The sequence below is a fragment of the Hemiscyllium ocellatum genome, chromosome 43 (genome assembly GCF_020745735.1).
Source record: "Hemiscyllium ocellatum isolate sHemOce1 chromosome 43, sHemOce1.pat.X.cur, whole genome shotgun sequence".
NCBI lineage: Eukaryota > Metazoa > Chordata > Chondrichthyes > Orectolobiformes > Hemiscylliidae > Hemiscyllium > Hemiscyllium ocellatum.
Window position 1 is genome coordinate 27,807,396 of NC_083443.1, and position 19,535 is coordinate 27,826,930.

Consider the following 19,535-nt stretch of genomic DNA (forward strand, 5'->3'; position numbering starts at 1 on the left):
GCAGATTGTGTTCAAATCACATCAATCTCACAGCACCTTGGGTATTCAGCTTTGGTCAAATGGCCTGTTCAGTTGCAGTCAACCTGCTCTAAGTCTGAAAGTTCAAGTCCCGGTCCAGTACTTAGTAACACAAGAACTGGGAGCAGGAGGAGGCAATTCAACCCCTCGAGCCTGTCCCACCGTCTGATACGATCATGACTAATCTCACCTCGGTCTCAACTCCACTCTCCTGCCTGGTCTCCGTAATCCTTCTAATTAAATTATCTCCTCCTTAAATTTATTCAGTGTCCCTATACTCAGGGGGAGTGAATTCCACAGAATCCTGACCCTTTGAGAAAGGTAATTCCTTCTCATCTCTGTATTAAATCTGCCATCCCTTATTCTAAAACTATGACCTCTCATTCTGGACTGCCCCACAAGAGGAAACATCCTCTCTATGCCTACTTTGTCAGTCTCCTTTTAACATCTTATTGTCCCCCTGTCATCTATCTGAACTACAGAGGGGATTGGCCTAAACTGCTCAATCTCAAGAAAACCTTTCACCTCTGGAATCAATCCTATTTTGGTGTCACATGAAATCTTGGTCGTCATACCTTCTAAAGCAGCTAAGCAGAACCACAGAGTAATGTTTGCCTCCGAAGATAATAATAATTATCAGCAATGAAATACCAAGGTCAGAGTATCAAATGGCTCCTTTTGTAAGCGTGCTGTTCAATAGGACTATTGTACATGAACCTAGTTATTATCACAAGGTTCTGAGGTAATAATGAGCTCGGTGATTCCTCCAAAAAATACAGATGTTGCACGCATTAAAAAGGCAATAGCATCATGCCGGCTGTTTATGTATACTGTTCCGTGGGACATCAGATGCTAAATACTGCACTGCAGAATGAACAAAAGACCAGGAGTTAGCCCTCAAACCTGTTCTGCCATTTAATAAGATCAGGTTTGAGCTGTGGCCCATCTCCCTTAATATTTTTGCTTGACAAAACTTTTATCTATCTTACATTTAAAGCTAACGACTGAGCTAGCATTGACTGCCACTTGTGGAAGGGAGATCCAAATCTCTACCTGGCCCCTAGTGGTATTATCGCGAAACTATTAATCCAGAAAACTCAGCGAATGTTTCGGAAAACAGGTTTAAATCCTGCAGTGGTAGCTGACGAAATTCAAATTCAATTTGGTAAGTCTGGGATTAAGAGTCTACTGTTGATCATGAATCTGTTGTCAGTTGTTGGAAAAACCCATCTGGTTCAATAATCTCCTCCAAGGGAAGGAAATCTGTCATTCTTACCTGGTCTGGCCTACATTTGATTTCAGAATCACAGCAATCTGGGCAGTTAGGGCCAGGCATTAAATTCTGGCCTGGGCAGTAATGTTAACAACCCGTGAATGAGTAAAAATTAAAATGCCACCCTTTGTGTGTAGATGTGCTTCCTACCGACCCCTGAACCAGTCTGACCCTAACTCTCAGACGATACCTTCTAGTTCTAGAATCTCCAACCTGTGGAAGTAGTTTATCTATCTCTACCCTGTCTTTTCCTGTTAAAAGTCTGAAGGCTTCGATCAGATCACTGCTTGACCTTCGAAGTTCTCGAGAAAACAGGCCTAATTTGTATAATCTCTCCACGTAACTTAACCGTGGGCAGCACGGTGGCACAGTGCTGCCTCACAGCGCCAGAGACCCGGGTTCAATTCCCGACTCAGGTGACTGACTGTGTGGAGTTTGCACATTCTCCCCGTGTCTGCATGGGTTTCCTCTGGGTGCTCCGGTTTCCTCCCACAGTCCAAAGATGTGCGGGCCAGGTAAATTGGCCATGCTAAATTGCCTGTAGTGTAGGTAAGGGGCAAATGTAGGGGTATGGGTGGGTTGTGCTTTGGCGGGTCGGTGTGGACTTGTTGGGCCGAAGGGCCTGTTTCCACACTGTAAGTAATCTAAAAAAAAACCCTTGAAGTCCAGGGATCATTCCTGAAAAGCTGCATTGACCTTCTTGCCAAATCCTTCCAAAGGAGAAAGTGAGGATTGCAGATGCTGGAGATCAGAGTCATGAGAGTGGTGCTGGAAAAGTACAGCAGGTCAGGCAGCATCCGAGGAGCAGGAGAATCAACATTCTTGGCATAAGCCCTTCATCAGGAATTGCCGATTCTCCTGCTCCCCAGATGCTGCCTGACCTGATATCATTCCTTAGGTATGGTATCCAGATCTGATCACAGTACTCCAATTGAAGTCTAACCAGGGTTTGTATAAAGTTTGTGAGAAGATTTGTAGCTCGGGTGCTCGTTGTTATGGTTCTGTTCACCGAGGTGGGAATTTGTGTTGTACACGTTTCATCCCCTGTTTATTAAACCACTATAAATGCCAGAGGAAACAACATAGAAGCGCTTCACAGGAGGCTCCCAAGCACTGAGGATGTCACCTAGGCAGGGGACAAAACGTTTGCAACATAAATTCCCAGCTCGGTGAACAAAACCACAACAGGATTTGTATAACTGCAGCATAACTCCTGCGTCCATTTACTGCACAGTGCTAACCATAAACCAGTGATCATCTATGTTTTAGACTCCAATCTAATTGGATCGTTGAATAGTGAATGTATATTAGCAAGTTGTACCTTTTTTACGAAAGAACCCCATCAGAATGGGACTAATTGGACAAGAGTATAAAAAGTTAAGGAGTTGAGCGATGTCTGAAAGTTAGGTTGATATAGATTTTTGGGAAAGCTTTTATGAGACGAGAAGGAGTTAAGAAGAGATTTCCGAAGTGTAACATGATGTGCTGAAGTAACTACCGTTGAAAATCAAAAGCAGAATACTACAGGTTCTGGGGAATCTAAAGTAAAAACAAAATGCTGGAGAAACTCAGTAGGACTAACAGCATCTCTGGAGCAGGAAAGAGATCAGTTGACGATTCAAGTCCAAAATGGCAGCTCTTTCAGCACAAAGAGATCTGAAGAAGAGTCATGTTGGACTCAAATATTAACTTTTTCTCCCTATCTCTCCACAGATGCTGCCAGACCTGCTGAGTTTCTCCAGCGTTTTCTGTATTTATTTCTGTCCTCAGCAGACCCTCAGGAGTTACTAACTGGAATTAATTTTTACGATGGTGACCCCCATCCCTCGCAGCAATAGAGTTACTGAAGTGGAACATGATTGCCTCACGAGCAGCCTGTTGAAGAATTACAAATGTTCCAGTAAAATACTTAATTGTTTTGTTAGTGTTGCAGGTGTAACATTTTAAAGGACCTCGTTCCAACAGAAGCAACTTGCATTTGTGTGACACCGTTAATGCATTGAAATACCCAAGGCATTCCACAGGAGTGTCATATGTTCTGGGCGTCCTGTTAACACACTAACCTGTGAATGGAGTGAATGATCCAAACAATTCACCAGAAAGTTCGCGATGAGGGTTTCAGTTATTTATTGATGGGTGGCAGTTCTCTGCTCCAACAACATGCCAATAGAGTTAACGTGTACCACGTATTATAGCTGCTAACAAGTCGGGTCTGCCTTTCGTTGTTTACTGAGCTGGGAGTCTGTTTCAGTGCAGCTATTAACAGATAACCAACCAGATTCTGGATCAGTGATGCTGGAAGAGCACAGCAGTTCAGGCAGCATCCAACTAGCAGCGAAATCGACGTTCGGGCAAAAGCCCTTCATCAGGAATAAAGGCAGAGAGCCTGAAGCGTGGAGAGATAAGCTTATGACTTAGTGTTACCAGGGCAGAGACAATGTATGGTTTTTGAATTCTGTACTTAACAAGGGCTATAAACTGCATTGGAAATAGTTCACTCAACTCTGATTCCAAGGATGAAGGTGTTATCTGATCAGGAACAATAGAGCAGATTGCTGATATATTCTTTGGGGTTTGAATGTTTGAGAGATAATCTTATTAAAACTTATGAGATACCGAAGGGATGTAAAAGCGTCTGACACAAACTTTGTACGTGTTAAAAGAATGACACATTTGATTTGATTTCTTATTGTCATATGTACCTAAGTACAGTGAAAATTTTTGATTTGCAAACAGCACAGGCAGATCATAACATACAAGGACACGGAGATCATAGGGCGCTTAGACAGAGCAAGGCATAAAAGGTTACAGCCGCACAGGAGGTGCACAAAGCAAGATCAACATTAGATTTGAAATTTGAGAGATCAGCCTAATAACATCAGGGAAGAAGCTGTTCTTGAACTTGCTGGTGTATGTGTTCAAGCTTCTGTATCTTTCGCCTGACGGAAGAGGATGGAAGCGAGCATTTCTGGAGCAGGAGAGGTCTTTAATGATGTCCATGATATCGAGGTGCCGGTGTTGGACTGGGGTGGACAAAGTTAAAAAACCTCACAATGCCAGTTTAATGTCCAACAGGTTTATTTGGAAGGAGAAACTTTCAGAGCACTGCTCTTCTGTCAGGCAGCTAGTAGAGCAGGGTCACAGGACACAGAATTTATAGCAAAAGATCATAGTGTCATACAACTGTGATGTATTGAACAAATTTAGATTGCTGTTCAGTCTTTCATCCTTTGGAATGGGTTGCAGGTTTCAATTTATTAAAATATCAATTCCAGAACTTCTTTCAAGTCACATTCCTGATGTAACTTAAGGTTTTATATTTAAAAACGTAACCTCTGAACAATGCATTAAAAGTGTGAGGTTAGAGTCTGTCTCCGAGTGAGATGACCAATGCTGGTTTAACAGGAGGGTCACCATGCTACAGGTGAGGGAAGTAACCTCAGCCGGTGCGAGAGGCGAACCCATGCTGTTGGTATCATGTGCATCACAAACCTGCTGTCCAGCCAACTGAGCTAATCAATCCCATGCAACAAAGGCTTTCAATCCGCAAGATACAAAGAAGTTTCTTCTCTGAAGGTTGCAAGCAGAATTCTCTTCTATATATTATGTGAAGTCTAGGTCATTGAATATACTCACTGATCAGATCTTGATCAACAAGGAGTCAAAGGTCACCGGGGAAGGTGTCAAGATGGAGTTGAGATCACCGTATGATCAGCCTTGATCTTATTGAAGTGTGGAGTGGCTTGGGGGAGCTGAATGGCCTACTCTTCCCATTTCTCATAGTTTGATGGATTTTAGCTCATCAGGTTGGCTCGAAGGTAGGGGATGATGGTAGAGGGTTGCTTTTCTGACTGTAGGCCTGTGACTAATGGTGTGTTGCTAGGATCAGTGCTGGTTCCATTGCTTTTTGTCATTATATAAATGATTTGGATGTGAATATAGGAGGTAGGTTTGCAGATGACACCAAAATTGGTGGTGTAGTGGACAGTAAAGCAGGTCACCTCAGATTACAACAGGACTGTGATTAGATTGGCCAATGGGCTGAGGAGTGGCAGATGGAGTTTAATTTAGATAAATGTGAGGTGCAGCATTTTGGAAAGGCAATTTAGGGCAGGACTTACACACTTAATGGTGAGGCCCTGGGAAGTGTTGCTGAAGTGCAACCTTGAAGTGCAGATTCATAGTTCCTTGAAAGTGGAGTTGCAGGTAGACAGGATAGTCAAAAAGGCATTTAGTATACTTATCTTTATTGGTCAATGTATTGAATATAGGAGTTGAGATTCATATTGCAGCTGTACGGGACATTGGTTAGGCCACTTTTGGAATACTGTGTGCAATTCTGGTCTCCCTCCTATTGGAAGGATGTTGTGAAACTTGAAAGGGTTCAGGAAAGATCTACAAGGATGTTGCCAGGGTTGGAGGATTTGAGCTACAGGGAGAGGCTGAATAGACTAGGGATGTTTTCTCTGGAGCATTGGAGGCTGAGGGGTGACTTTATAGAGGTTTATAAAATCATGAGGAGCATGGAGAGGATAAATACACAAAGTCTTTTCCCTGGGGTCGGGGAGTCCAGAATTAGAAGGCATAGATTTAGGGTGAGAGGGGAAAGATATAAAAGGGACGTAAGGGACAACTTTTTCACACAGACGGAATGAGCTGCCAGAGGAAGTGGTGGAGGCTGGTACAATTGCAACATTTAAAAGGCATTTGGATGGGTATATGAATAGGAAGCGTTTAGAGGGATATGGGCCAAATGCTGGCAAATGGGACTAGATTAATTTAGGATATCTGGTCGGCATGGATGAGTTGGATGAGTTGTTTCGGTGCTGTACATCTCTATGACTCTGTAAGTCCATCCTGATGTTTATGAGCCCTGTGAACATGATCTTACACATGAGAAATCTTTTAGCAACATCCTTGATCTGTCTTGTTCATAACTTCAGGGTGGATTTCTTATTCTTTTTAGTCCAGCACTCTATCCCCCTTGTCTCACCTTCTCTCTTTTTTTTTTCAAAACCAAATTATATTTACTGTTGTGGTTCTGTTCGCCAAGCTGGGAGTTTTTGTTGCAAACGTTTGTTGCAAAAAGTGGACGAAATGTTTGCAACAAAAACTCCCAGCTCGGCGAACAGAACCATAACAACGAGCACCCGAGCTACAAATCTTCTCACAATTATATTTACTGTCGGGGCATCGGGCTAAACTGGCTGGGCCAGTATTTATTGCCTGTCCCTAGTTGCCCTTGAGCATGTGGTGGCTTCTGGACCCTGGCTGTGTGTTGCAGGTTAACCCACACTACCCTGAGGGAGGGAGTGCCAGGATTGAGACCCGGCGAAAGTGAAGGAACAGCAATATATTTCCAAGTCAGGATGGTGAGTGACCTGGAGGGGAGCTTGCAGGGGGTGGTGTTCCCATGTACCTGCTGCCCTTGTCCTTTTAGACGTAAGCGGCAATGAATTTGAAAGGTGTTATCTCTCCATCTTTGAGTGATTCTCTCCTATTGCTGTTTCATCCATATTTTTTTTCTCTCCTTTGGATATTTTTCCAGCATTTTCTATTTGTATTTCTGATTTTCAGGATCTCAAATCTTGCCTTTGTTAGCTCTTTAGGTAAAAACAAGGGCATTTGCAAGAAACGTCGATTCTCCTGCTCCTCGGATGCTGCCTGACCTGCTGTGCTTTTCCAGCACCACTCTAATCTAGACTTTTTGTCAGCTCTTTGCCTGGACTTAGCACTCCCCCTGCTGTTGTTCCTTTGTGTTACACCTACTTACCTGAAGAAGGGCTCCTGCCCGAAACGTCGATTCTCCTGCTCCTTGGGTGCTGCCTGATCTGCTGCGCTTTTCCAGCAACACCTTTTCAGCTCTGTCTCTTTCCACAGCCCAGCTACAGAAAAACTGGACTGTGATTCCTGCAAGTTGCTTGGCCAATGATGTTGCTAACTCGTCTAAAATTGTGACAACTGAAGTTTTAAGAAAAAGAGTAAAAACTAAAGATCCCTGACCAGCCAATGCAACTATACCATTGGTGAAAAGCTTTCTTGGTCTGTCTTTGGTGCACTTATTTCTTTATTTCTCTGTTTTTTTTTTGTTTCCTTAGAATTTGATCTTCAGCATCTGTACCTGGGTATCTTTTGTACCTAGGATTGCACTGTAATGTGGCGACTGTGAACATTTTACTGTATTTATTTGAGTACATGTATGGGGGAGTCCAGAACCAGACGGCATCGGTTTAGGGTGAGAGGTGAAAGATATTAAAGAGACCTAAGGATCAACTTTTTCACGCAGAGGGTGGTACGTGTATGGAATGAGCTGCCAGAGGAAGTGGTGGAGGCTGGTACAATTACAGCATTTAAAAGGCATCTGGATGGCTATATGAACAGGAAGGGTTTAGAGGAGTATGGGCCAAGTGCTGGGAAATGGGACCAGATTAGGTCAGCACGGACGAGACGGATCGTTTCCGTGCTGTACATCTTTATGACTCTATGACACTATGTGACGATAAAACTAATTCAGTTCACGTACCGAGAGTTGCTGAAGGTGTCACAGGTGAGATTTCCAAAACCATGAAGGATTTCGAAAGAATTCTCACAGGCAGGAGGTGAGTCAGTAACCAGAGGGACAATAGTTTAAGGTGATTAGCAGAGGGTCCAGAAGGGTGGCACAGTGGTTAGCACTGCTGCCTCACAGCGCCTGAGACCCGGGTTCAATTCCCGACTCAGGCGATTGACTGTGCGGAGTTTGCACGTTCTCCCTGTGTCTGCGTGGGTTTCCTCCGGGTGCTCCGGTTTCCTCCCACAGTCCAAAGATGTGCGGGTCAGGTGAATTGGCCATGCTAAATTGCCCGTAGTGTTAGGTAAGGGGTAAATGTAGGGGTATGGGTGGGTTGCGCTTCGGTGGGTCGGTGTGGACTTGTTGGGCCGAAGGGCCTGTTTCCACACTGCAAGTAATCTAATCTAAAGGAGGCTAACGAGAATATCTTTATTTTTCTCTTTGCCATTGACCGGGGAAGCAGCAGCTGAAAGGGTGGTGTGAGCAGATTGAAGAGAAACTTTATCAAGAGTGTTCGGACCAGAAAAAAAAGCAGAAATGTGGACAAAGTGCTAGGGGGATGGGATTAATTTCATGTGCTCTTTCAAACGACCAGAGTAGATGCAGTGGGCTGAATGGCCTCCTGCAGTGTTAGAAGTAAGAGTTGGTCATTCGGACCACCTTACTTCATTTGATTAGATCCCAGATGCTGATCTTGACTCCCGTTTTGTTGCCTGTCCCATAATCTTTCACTCTCTTGTAGATCAAAAATAGATCCAACTCAGCCTCGACTAAATTCCAAATAGTAATAACCCTCCGAAAAGGAAAACAAATCTTCTTATCTCTCGAGGTTGAGAAGGCAAGTCTATTAGTCAGGGAATCTCGAACGATGGGCACTCATTTAAAACTGAGATGCAAAGGAATTTCTTCTGCCAGAGATTAGTTCTGGAGTTCTCTACCCCAGCGTGTTGTGAAGGCTAGATCACTGAAAGAGAAGGTAGACAGATTTTTGAAATAGTTGAGAGCCATGAGGAGCTAGCATGAAAGTGATGTTCAGGCCTGGAGCAGACCCGCATGAGCTTATGGGACATTGGGGCAGACCACCATGAGCTTATGGGACATTGGAGCAGACCACCATGAGCTTATGGAACATTGGGGTAGGCCATCATGAGCTTATGGGACATTGGGGCAGACCACCATGAGCTTATGGGACATTGGAGCAGACCACCATGAGCTTATGGAACATTGGGGTAGGCCATCATGAGCTTATGGGACATTGGGGCAGACCACCATGAGCTTATGGAACATTGGGGCAGACCACCATGAGCTGATGGGACATTGGAGCAGACCACCATGAGCTTATGGGACATTGGGGCAGACCACCATGAGCTTATGGGACATTGGGGCAGACTTGAGAGCAGTATTTCCTTTCATTGTCTTCCCTTCTGCGCAGACCCCTAGGGTCTCTGTGTACCCGAAACCTGTTGGTCTTCAGAGCAAGGAGTTCACCTCAAATAAGTGTCAGAGACTGGCACATTCCGAGGTCCAGGACTAAATGCTGAGGGATGCAGTAAAGGTTGGGGCAGCTGCTGTGAGGGCGTGGAGGGGAAAGACTACTGTCTGAGATCTTTCTGCTGAAGGCAAATGGGGGTCTGTGCTGTTAATAGACCCTCCTGATGCCTCAAATGCACGTAGATATAGTCTGGTTCAAGTAAAAGATGCTTTTGGTTTGTTTGGACAGAGTCAAACTCCAATTTTTGTTTGTTTTCTTGATATGCTACTGTTCAAAACCGAACTGTTTTGTGTGTGTGTGTGTGTGTGTATGTGAAATTTAAAATAAAAGTGGCTTCCATGTGCAGGATGCAGAGCACATGCTATTCAAGAGGCTGACTGATTAATCACTGCTACTACTTCTTTCTTATCCCCACCTTCAATGGAAGGCACTTTACTTTGAAACTGTGTCTCTGTTTTAGTTTCTTCCACCAGGAAAATGTCCTCCCAGCACCTACACTGTCCAGGGATTCCTAAAATGTTTCTATTCAATCACCTCCTATTTTTCCAGACTTCAATGAATGTGGGCCCAACCCACTCAGCCTTACCTGCTGGGTTCGCTAGGTTAATCCCAGCGATGAAAAGCTTGCCTTATGAGCAGAGTTGAATATTTTAGGCCTGTGCTCTCTCTTCAGAGTTTGGACGAATGAGAGGCGATCTAATTCCGGTCAATACAGTGCTAAAGAGGATTGACAAAGTAGATGTAGAGAGAACGTTTCCCCCCCTCTCCGTGAGGCAATTTAAAACAAAACATTACAGTTTTAGGATAAAGGGGAGGCAGATTCAAAATAGAGATGAGCAGAAATTACTTTTCCCAAGGGATCTGTATCCCAGAGTGCAGTCAATGCCAATGAATTTAAAGCAAAGATAGGTAATGAGTTGAAGGTCAGAGAGTCATAGAGATGTACAGCACAGAAGCAGACCCTTTGGTCCAATTCATCCATGCCGACTAGATAACCTTAATTAATCTAGTCCCATTTGCCAGCACTCGGCCCATATCCCTCTAAACCCTTCCTATTCATATACCCATCCAGATGCCTTTTTAATGTTGTAATTGTACAACTTCTGGGTTATGGAGAGTAGGTAGGAAAGTGGGGTTGATGCTGAGGTGAGATCAACAATGATTGTATTGAATGGTGGAGCAGGTTCGATGGGCTGAATGGCCCACTCCTGCTTCTGGTTCTTGCATTCTTTATAAGGTAAACCACTTTACCCAGGAATCAGCCGAGCAAATCTTCATGGGAACTGCCTTCACTGCAAATAAGATGAAAGTGCGGACTGCAGATGCTGGAGATGAGAGTCGAGAGTGTGGCGCTGGAAAAGCAGGGCAGGTCAGGCAGCATCCGAGGAGCAGGAGAATCAGGCAAAAGATCTATCCACTCCCTGCGGCTCCCAGCCTCATTCCTGATGATGAGCTCTGACCTGAAATGTCGACTCTTCTGCTCCTTGGATGCTGCCTGACCTGCTGTGCTTTTCCAGCGCCACACTCTTGACTTCAATGCAACTAATTCTCTTGTTGAAGAAACCATCCCCACTGTTCTTGATATGGTCTCAATAATGTTGTGTATAACTCTGCCCGTGCTATTTTATTGTATTCGGGTTCTCCACTTGCAGGTCACCGGAGGTAGAGGTAAAGAATCTGCTTCCACCGGTTGCTACAATTCCTATTGCACGGAGCATGTCTGAAGAAGGCACTGACACCTTCAGCAAGCAATTTGAATTGATCCTGGAGTCCCAACGTGACAAAGGCACCTCTTATACCAGCCTGGACTCCGTGGAAACCCTGCCTTCTCCCAGCAGGAACCAGGGGAATTATTTCACCTTTGACTTTCCAAGCCTGACTTCCAAAATCCAGGTCCAGATTAAAGAGAACGCCCGGCTGATTGAGGAGGAGTGGTCAAGTGCTGAGGGCCAGTGTCGCACAAATTCGGCCAAGGCCTCTGATTGGCCAGACAGCCCCGGGTGCAAGGCAGCCAGAGCGGAGAGGAAGCTGGGGGTCAGTCCGATGGTGGGCTACAGTAAATCTGAGAACACTCTCACCAGGTGCCAGCTCTATGCGGAGGGCACCCTGCTCAAAAGAGCGCTTGAAATCGGAGACGATGAACCAAAGTCAGAGTATTCCTCAAGGTAGGCCACAAACCTCTTCAAATTTGGCACATTGTTCGGTTCAGAGTTCATCATTAGACTGGGATGGCTCATTTGTGTCACTGCAGGCTCAATGCAGCAAAGTTTGTACATTCTCCACGTGGGTCTCCTCTGGATGCTCCAGTTTCCTCCCAGTGTCCATTTTGAACACTAAATGTTCAAAATCCCTTCATGGCCTTGCATAACCTCCCTCCACCCCCGCTTCCTCAGGCCCAATAACCTTCTGAGATTGTGCTTCTCCATCACTGGGCTCCTGCGTGTCCCTGACTTCCATCGCTTCTCCGTTGCTGGCTCTGTCCACAGGAACTCCGTCTCCCCAGATTCTCTCCCAGTTTGATCAAGTTCCTGTGAAAGGCCTTGGGTCACTTTGCAATAAGAACGCAGGTTGTTGTAGTAGTTGGTGTAGTAGTTGTAGTAGTAGTAGTTGTGTTGTTGTAGTAGTAATATTAGTAGTAGTAGTTTGTTGGTTGTTGTTGGTTGTAGTACTGGGCCCAACTGACTTGCCAATCATTTTTGGCATTTTATCAGGGCCACTGGTGCCAGCCAGAAGATTCTCTTGTTGCAAAATACAACAGGCAGGGGTGGCACCTTGGAGATACATTAATATCTGAGAGATTTCCTGTTCCATTCTCAGTGATTCCACCCCACCACTCAGGGATTCATCACCAATGCCTTGACATTGAGATTACTGGATTGACTATCACACTGGCAACAAAGCAACCTGCCCTTGTTATTTTGCACATGAGCCCCAGAGGGAGACCTGAACTGAGTGGAGAGAAAAAGCAGAGTTAAGAATACTTATGAAGAAGTGTATTGGAAACGTTAACTCTCTCTCTCTCTGTCTCTCTCTCTCTCTCTCTCCGCCTCTCTCTCTCTCTCTCTCTCTCTGCCTCTCTCTCTGCCTCTCTCTCTCTCTCTCTCTCTCTCTGCCTCTCTCTCTGCCTCTCTCTCTCTCTCTCTCTCCCTCACTCTCGGCCTCTCTCTCCCTCACTCTCGGCCTCTCTCTCTCTCTCTCTCCGCCTCTCCCTCACTCTCCACCTCTCTCTCTCTCTCTCTCTCCACCTCTCTCTCCACCTCTCCCTCTCTCTCTCTCTCTCTCCCCATCTCCCTCTCTCTCGCTTGGTCTCAAAATATTCAATGATACCCCCCCACCTCCACTGCCATCTGAGGCAGAGAGTTCCAAATTCTCACAACCCTCCAGGGGATTAAACATCTTAATCTCTGTCCTGAAAAGGAGTCTTCTAAACTTGAATCTGTTCTGTCTTTCTGGTTCTTGCCGGTGATATTCCCTGGTGCCCCACCTCTGTTTGCTCAATTGGTATCTATTTCATTAACAACTTTTCACCAGGTCCCTTCACAATGTGCCTCTGTTGAAGTTTACATTGCTTTTAATGTTATCAATGCCTTTCATTATTGTGCAACATTTAACTAAGTTTGAGATAACTGCAAATGTCTTATGACCAAATTATAGTTATTGTATTCACTTTAATGATGGCCTGTGTAATTGTGTATCCTTATTTATTATTAACTTCTATCTGTGTTGGGAGAGATGATACCTTTAGTGGTAATATCCCTCGACTAGAAAAAGGCAAAAGCTCTGGGACCGAAATTGAAATTGCCAGGAAATCTCAGCAGCTCAGGCAGCATTTGGGGCACTATAGTGGTTCAGTGGTTAACACTACTGCCTCACAGTGCCTGGGAAACGGGTTCGGTTCTACCTTTGGGTGACTGTCTGTGAGGAGTTTGCACATTCTCCCTGTGTCTGTGTGGATTTCCTCTGGGTGGTCCAGTTTCCTCCCACTGTCCAAAGATGTACAGGCCAGATAGACTGGCCATGGTAAATTGCCCATAGTGTCCAGGGATGTGCAGGCTAGGTGGACTAGCCATGGGGAACTGTAAGGAACTGATTGGTCTGGCCTACATGTAATCCCAGACCACCGCAGTGTATATATGTATGAATTGGGAGTGGAATTAAACCCCTCAAGTCAGCTCTGCCAATGAGTAAAACCATAGCTGATCAGTTAATGGTTTTGAATTCTACATTCCCATCTAATCTCCCTGATGACCTTATGTTCTTGTCCAGCACAAAATCAATCTACCCCTGCCTTGAGGATGTTCAATGATTCCCCTCCCACAATCTTTTCAGTTTGAGAGTTCCAATCTCGCTCAACTCTCTAAGAAAAAGAATTTCCACCTTTTTTTTATCTGTCCTCTAAGGATGATGCCTAATTTTAAAACTGTGTTCCCTCATTCTCTCTGAGAGGAAGCATCCTTTCCACACCTATTTTGTGAGGACCAAGCAGTTGACCCCTGAAGGGAATCGGTTAAGGTCAGTTGGTTGGATGGTTGGTTTACAGAGCAGTGTGATGCTGACAGCGTGGGTACAATTCCCATCACTGGTTTGAGGTTACCATGAAGGACTCTCCTTCCCAACCTCTTCCCTCATCTGAGGTCTGGTGGTCCTCGGGTTAAATCACCACCAGTTGCTTCTCTCTAATGAGAGAGCAGCCCCTATGGTCTGGTAAGACTGTAGTGACACAACAACAGGATTGACTCCTAGTTGCCCCTCTGGAAGTGACCACTCGGTTGGAGGGCAGTTAGGGACAGATAACGATGCTGGCCTTGTCAGTGATGTCCACATTCCATAAAAGAGTAAAGAAATAAAAACATGTGTTCACGTCAATTTACTGTGTTGCTTCGAATCAGGAAGAGTTTTGACCGTTATGAGGAAAAGGCAGGTAAGTGGTGTAGTAAAGTAAATAAAGGTAAATTTGCCATAGTCCTCCATCATCTTATTGAATGGTGGACTGGACACGGTGGATTGAATGGTCTACTTCTGCTCCTATGATCTGTGGTCTTAATCATTTTTGTTGCTCAAAATGTACACTTTGTGTAGTGAATGGTGTTCATTTCAGTAGTAGGTCTTGTACTAGTATCCTTGAGATCAGATTCCAGTCTGGTGAGTTGTGAGTATAATTTAAGAAGGCTGGCATCTAATGATGAAATCTAATACACAATGGTATTTGAGTGCCAGTGTACCAGTATAATTCTCAAGTCTGTAAAGCCAATAATACAGGTTGTGCCACTTGTAATACTGGTTGTGGCACCAGTAATAGTTGCTGGTCGTAATAGTTATGGCACCCGTAGGAGACCAGTACTTTGGTATCGTTGTGCATGCAGTGCCAGTTTTACTTATAAACAAGTCCATTGTCAGGATGTGAGCATGGCTGGCATTTATTAGCTATTCCTAGTCTTGCTGTCAAAGTGGTGATAGAACCTTACAACTCTCTCTCAGAGAGAAAAAAAACTTCTCTTATTTTCAGTTGTGAAAAAGTGACCCCTACGTATAACATATTTCCCTCTTCACAGCTGTTGCTGGTGGTACTATCCTGTGCCCTAGCTCTTTTGCTCAACAGATATCCATTTCATTAACAGCTGTTCACCGGGTCCACCGTGAAGGTGCCACCTTCTCAACCTCTCCCCTTGCCTAAGGTGTGGTGACCCTCAGGGTAAACTCACCATCAGTTGTGTCTCTCTCTAATGAGAGAGCAGCCCCTATGGTCTGCAGGGACTATTGTAACTACTTCTACTTACAAATGAAGACGTCATTTAAGGTGAAGAGTGAACTGTATTGGCATTGGCATGTATACAGGCCTGAGAGGGTGCCAACTACAGGTTTCTTTCAGTAAAGGACAATACACTGGGTCTTACACTGGTCTGACTGCTTTGTCATGTCTCTTTTATTGCTTTTTGTCTAGTTTAGTTCGTTTATAAAATTGAATTCCGATTCTCAAATTCATAGGGTGGGATTTGAACATTTTAGTATCTGAAATGTCCAGAAGGAAAGTCAGTCGGACATAGTGACCTCAAACAGCCAAGAAAAGCAGCCTGCCTCTCCCTCCCCAATCCCTGGGATATTGATTGTTGTCTGTATTTTCCTGTTCTAATGAGACTCCGTGAATGGGGTAACATCATGTGAATGGGTAACTCATTCTTGCTGGGCATATTTACCTAAAATCAGGACTTGAACACTTGACTCTTAAAACCTTTCACAGTAAATGTTAAAGTTGCTATAAGTTACCAGAGTGCGGGGCTGCTCTCTCATTAGAGAGAGAGAGAGGTGACAGGTGGTGATTTAACCTGAGGGTCACCACACCTCAGGCAAGGGGAGAGGTTGAGAAGGAGAGTCCTTCATAGTAACCTCAGCTGGTGCGGGAATCGAACCCACGCTACTGGCATCACTCAGCATCACAAACCAGCCATCCAACCAACTGACCCCCTTCCAAGATGACCTACACATAAATCATTGTAAGACAAGATTGGGGATTGGGATATCTAGTCGGCATGGAAGGGTTGGACCGAAGGGTCTGTTTCCATGCTGTACATCTCTATGACTCTATGACTGTAAGTAAAATAAGTATATCTTTTTGAAATCACTCACAAGGGCTCAAAATCATTTTGGTTGCAAGGACAAAATCACCCAAGGCCCCCTCTGTGGAATGTGTTCTGCAAAAGCTGGTTAATGATTTGCTATTTACAGGTTAAAGGTATGTGACATTCCAAATAGGTGAAGCATTTGGTAAAACGCTGATAATTGCTCCCCAGCTCACAGATCTTGGGCTTACTGGTGTCAAGAGACAGGTGGCATTTTCCTGCATGAAGGGACTGAGAGATGGTGCCCAAGTGGTTATATCGCTGAACTACGAATCCAGGTTAATTCTGTGGGAGCATGTAGGCCAGAGCAGCACAGAAGGCACAGCAGCTGGAGGAATTTAAAACCACTCAATAAAATCTGGAATCTAATCTCAGTGATGATTGTCATTCAGCTCACTAACGAGAACAGAAAGTGCTGGAGAAACACAAGCAAGTCTGGCAGGGTCAGCGGAGAGGGGATTAGAGTTAACAGTTCGAGTCCAATATGGCTTCTTTCGAATTGAACATGGTGCTAGACTTGAAATGGTAACTCTGTTCCTCTGGCCAAAGACTCTGCCAGACCTTTTGTGTTTCTCCAGCACGTTCTGCTTTTATTTCTGATTCCCAGCATCTGCAATATTTTATATGTTATTTGGCTCCCTAATGTACTTGAGAGAAGGAAATCAACCATCGCCGTGCGTTGTACATGTGACTCCAGACTGGCAGACAACGTGCTTGAGTCTTAAGTGCCCTGTGAAAAGGCCCTATCAAGTCACATGGTTCAAGGGTATTTAGGGATGGGCAACAAATACTTGCCTTGCAGTGATGCCCACATCTCATCAACACCATTCCAAAAGTATTTTTTTAAATTTACTCAGTGGGGCGTGGGTGTCACTGGCTGGGCCCAGCATTTATTGCCGCGTCCCTAGTTGCCCCTTGAGAAGGTGGGACTGAGTTGCCACCTTTAATCCACTGCAGTCCATCTGATGGACTCAATGCCTCTAGGGAGGGAATTTCCAGGATTTCGACTCAGTGAAGGAACTGCGATATATTCCCAAGTCAGGATGGTGAGTGGCTCGGAGGAGAACTTGCAGGGGGTGATGTTCCCACATATCTGCTGCCCTGTCCTTCTAGATGTTAGTGGTTATGGCTGAAAATGTGTTGCTGGTTAAAGCGCAGCAGGTCAGGTAGCATCCAAGGAACAGGAAATTCGACGTTTCGGGCACAAGCCCTTCATCAGGAATGAGGAAAGTGTGTCCAGCAGGCTAAGATAAAGGGTAAGGAGGAGGGACTTGGGGGAGGGGCGATGGAGATGTGATAGGTGGAAGGAGGTCAAGGTGAGGGTGATAGGCCGGAGTGGGTGGGGGTGGAGAGGTCAGGAAGAAAATTGCAGGTTAGGAGGGCGGTGCTGAGTTTGAGGGAATCGACTGAGACAAGGTAGGGGTAGGGGAAATGAGGAAACTGGAGAAATCTGAGTTCATCCCTTGTGGTTGGAGGGTTCCCAGGCGGAAGATGAGGTGCTCTTCCTCCAACCGTCATGTTGTTATGTTCTGGCGATGGAGGAGTCCAAGGACCTGTATGTCCTTGGTGGAGTGGGAGGGAGAGTTAAAGTGTTGAGCCACGGGGTGGTTGGGTTGGTTGGTCCGGGCGTCCCAGAGGTGTTCCCTGAAGTGTTCCGCAAGTAGGCGGCCTGTCTCCCCAATATAGAGGAGGCCACATCGGGTGCAGCGGATGCAATAGATGATGTGTGTGGAGGTGCAGGTGAATTTGTGGCGGATATGGAAGGATCCCTTGGGGCCTTGGAGAGAGGTAAGGGAGGAGGTGTGGGCGCAAATTTTGTATTTCCTGCAGTTGCGGGGAAGGTGCCGGGAGTGGAGGTTGGGTTGGTGGGGGGTGTGGACCTGACGAGGAAGTCACGAAGGGAGTGGTCTTTGCGGAACGCTGATAGGGGAGGGGAGGGAAATATATCCCTGGTGGTGGAGTCTATTTGGAGGTGGCGGAAATGACGGCGGATGATACACTGTATATGGAGGCTGGTGGGGTGGTAGGTGAGAACCAGTGGGGTTCTGTCCTGGTGGTGGTTGGAGGGGCGGGGCTCAAGGGCGGAGGAGCAAGAAGTGGAGGAGATGCAGTGGAGGACATCGTTGATCACGTCTGGGGGGAATCTGCGGTCTTTGAAGAAGGAGGCCATCTTGGCTGTATGGTATTGGAACTGGTCCTCCTGGGAGCAGATGCAGCGGAGATGAAGGAATTGGGAATATGGGATGGCGTTTTTACAGGGGGCAGGGTGGGAGGAGGTGTAGTCCAGGTAGCTGTGGGAGTCAGTCGGTTTATAATAGATGTCTATGTTGATTCGGTCGCCCGAGATAGAAATGGAAAGGTCTAGGAAGGGGAGGGAGGAGTCTGAGACAGTCCAGGTGAATTTGAGGTCGGGATGGAAGGTGTTGGTAAAGTTGATGAACTGTTTAACCTCCTCATGGGAGCACGAGGCAGCGCCGATACAGTCATCGATGTAGCGGAGGAAAAGGTGGGGGGTGGTGCCAGTGTAGTTGCGGAAGATGGTCTGTTCCACATATCCTATGAAGAGACAGGCATAGCTGGGGCCCATGCAGGTGCCCATGGCAACTCCTTTAGTTTGGAGGAAGTTGGAAAGATTGGAAAGAGAAGTTGTAGTGGTTATGGGTTTGGAAGGCGCAGTGTGAGGATCTTTGGTGAATTTCTGCAGTGCATCTTGTAGGTGGTACACACTGCTGCTACTGAGTATTGCGGTGTAGGACAAGACTGTTTGTCATGTTGCAGTATGGCAGAACATTTTAAACTAAAAACTTCTGTCTGTCAGTTTTGAGGGGCAAAGAGTCAAGTTAAAAATAAAGTCTCATTGTCCAAGCAAACCACAGAGGCTGCTCTCCCATTCGGTGGCAGTTTAACCTGAGGGTTACTGTTCCTCAGGCGAGGGCTGAGGTTGTAAGGGAGAGTCCTCCAGGGTTACCTCAGTCAGTGATGGGAATTGAGCCCACCCTGTTGGCACCACTAAACAGCCATCCAGCTAACTGAACTGACGGGAAGTGGGACCAATTGGATTCTCTACTTTAGGATCTTGATGGGCTGAGTGGCCTCCTCCCCCTGTGCTGTACTGGACTACAGTGGGGGTTGAGGTTGGAGCATAAGCACGGTCCTCAAATGCCCAGCGGCTCAGTCTGAGTCCCAATCTGCTGCAGTGAATCTATCCAGCAATGAGATTATCACTCTCTCTCGTCGCTCCCAGGACTTGGAACAACTGCACGCTCTGTCAGGATCATATAAGAGATCAGAAGTATTATAGCTGAATGATTGGGCAAGGTAATACTAGAGTGGGGGAAGGAGGGAGAGAGGGGAGAGATTTATATAGCCTGTTCTTCAGCCTGAAGGGGAGAATTACAGCAGGATTGAGAATGAGCAACTTAAAGACCCTTTTGTTGGTTCAGCATTTCCTGCCTGAGTAAGAAATATCTCTGGAACTGCAGAGAATGTCCAATTCCAATATTTGTTTATCTTGATCAGCACAGACCAGACGGAACATCTTTGATACCTGTGAATGTAGACACAGGTTTTTTCTTTGTAACCAAT

At 45.7% G+C, this 19,535-nt stretch overlaps 1 protein-coding gene across 1 annotated transcript in view; it reads left to right on the forward strand.

The window, feature by feature from the left end:
- Positions 1–19,535, forward strand: part of LOC132834920 (PH and SEC7 domain-containing protein 1-like) — a 140,635-nt gene that overhangs the window by 21,511 nt on the left and 99,589 nt on the right. The window contains exon 4 of the mRNA XM_060854059.1: positions 10,986–11,498. Coding sequence (XP_060710042.1) covers positions 10,986–11,498 — 513 coding nt within the window. The remainder of the gene's footprint in view (positions 1–10,985; positions 11,499–19,535) is intronic.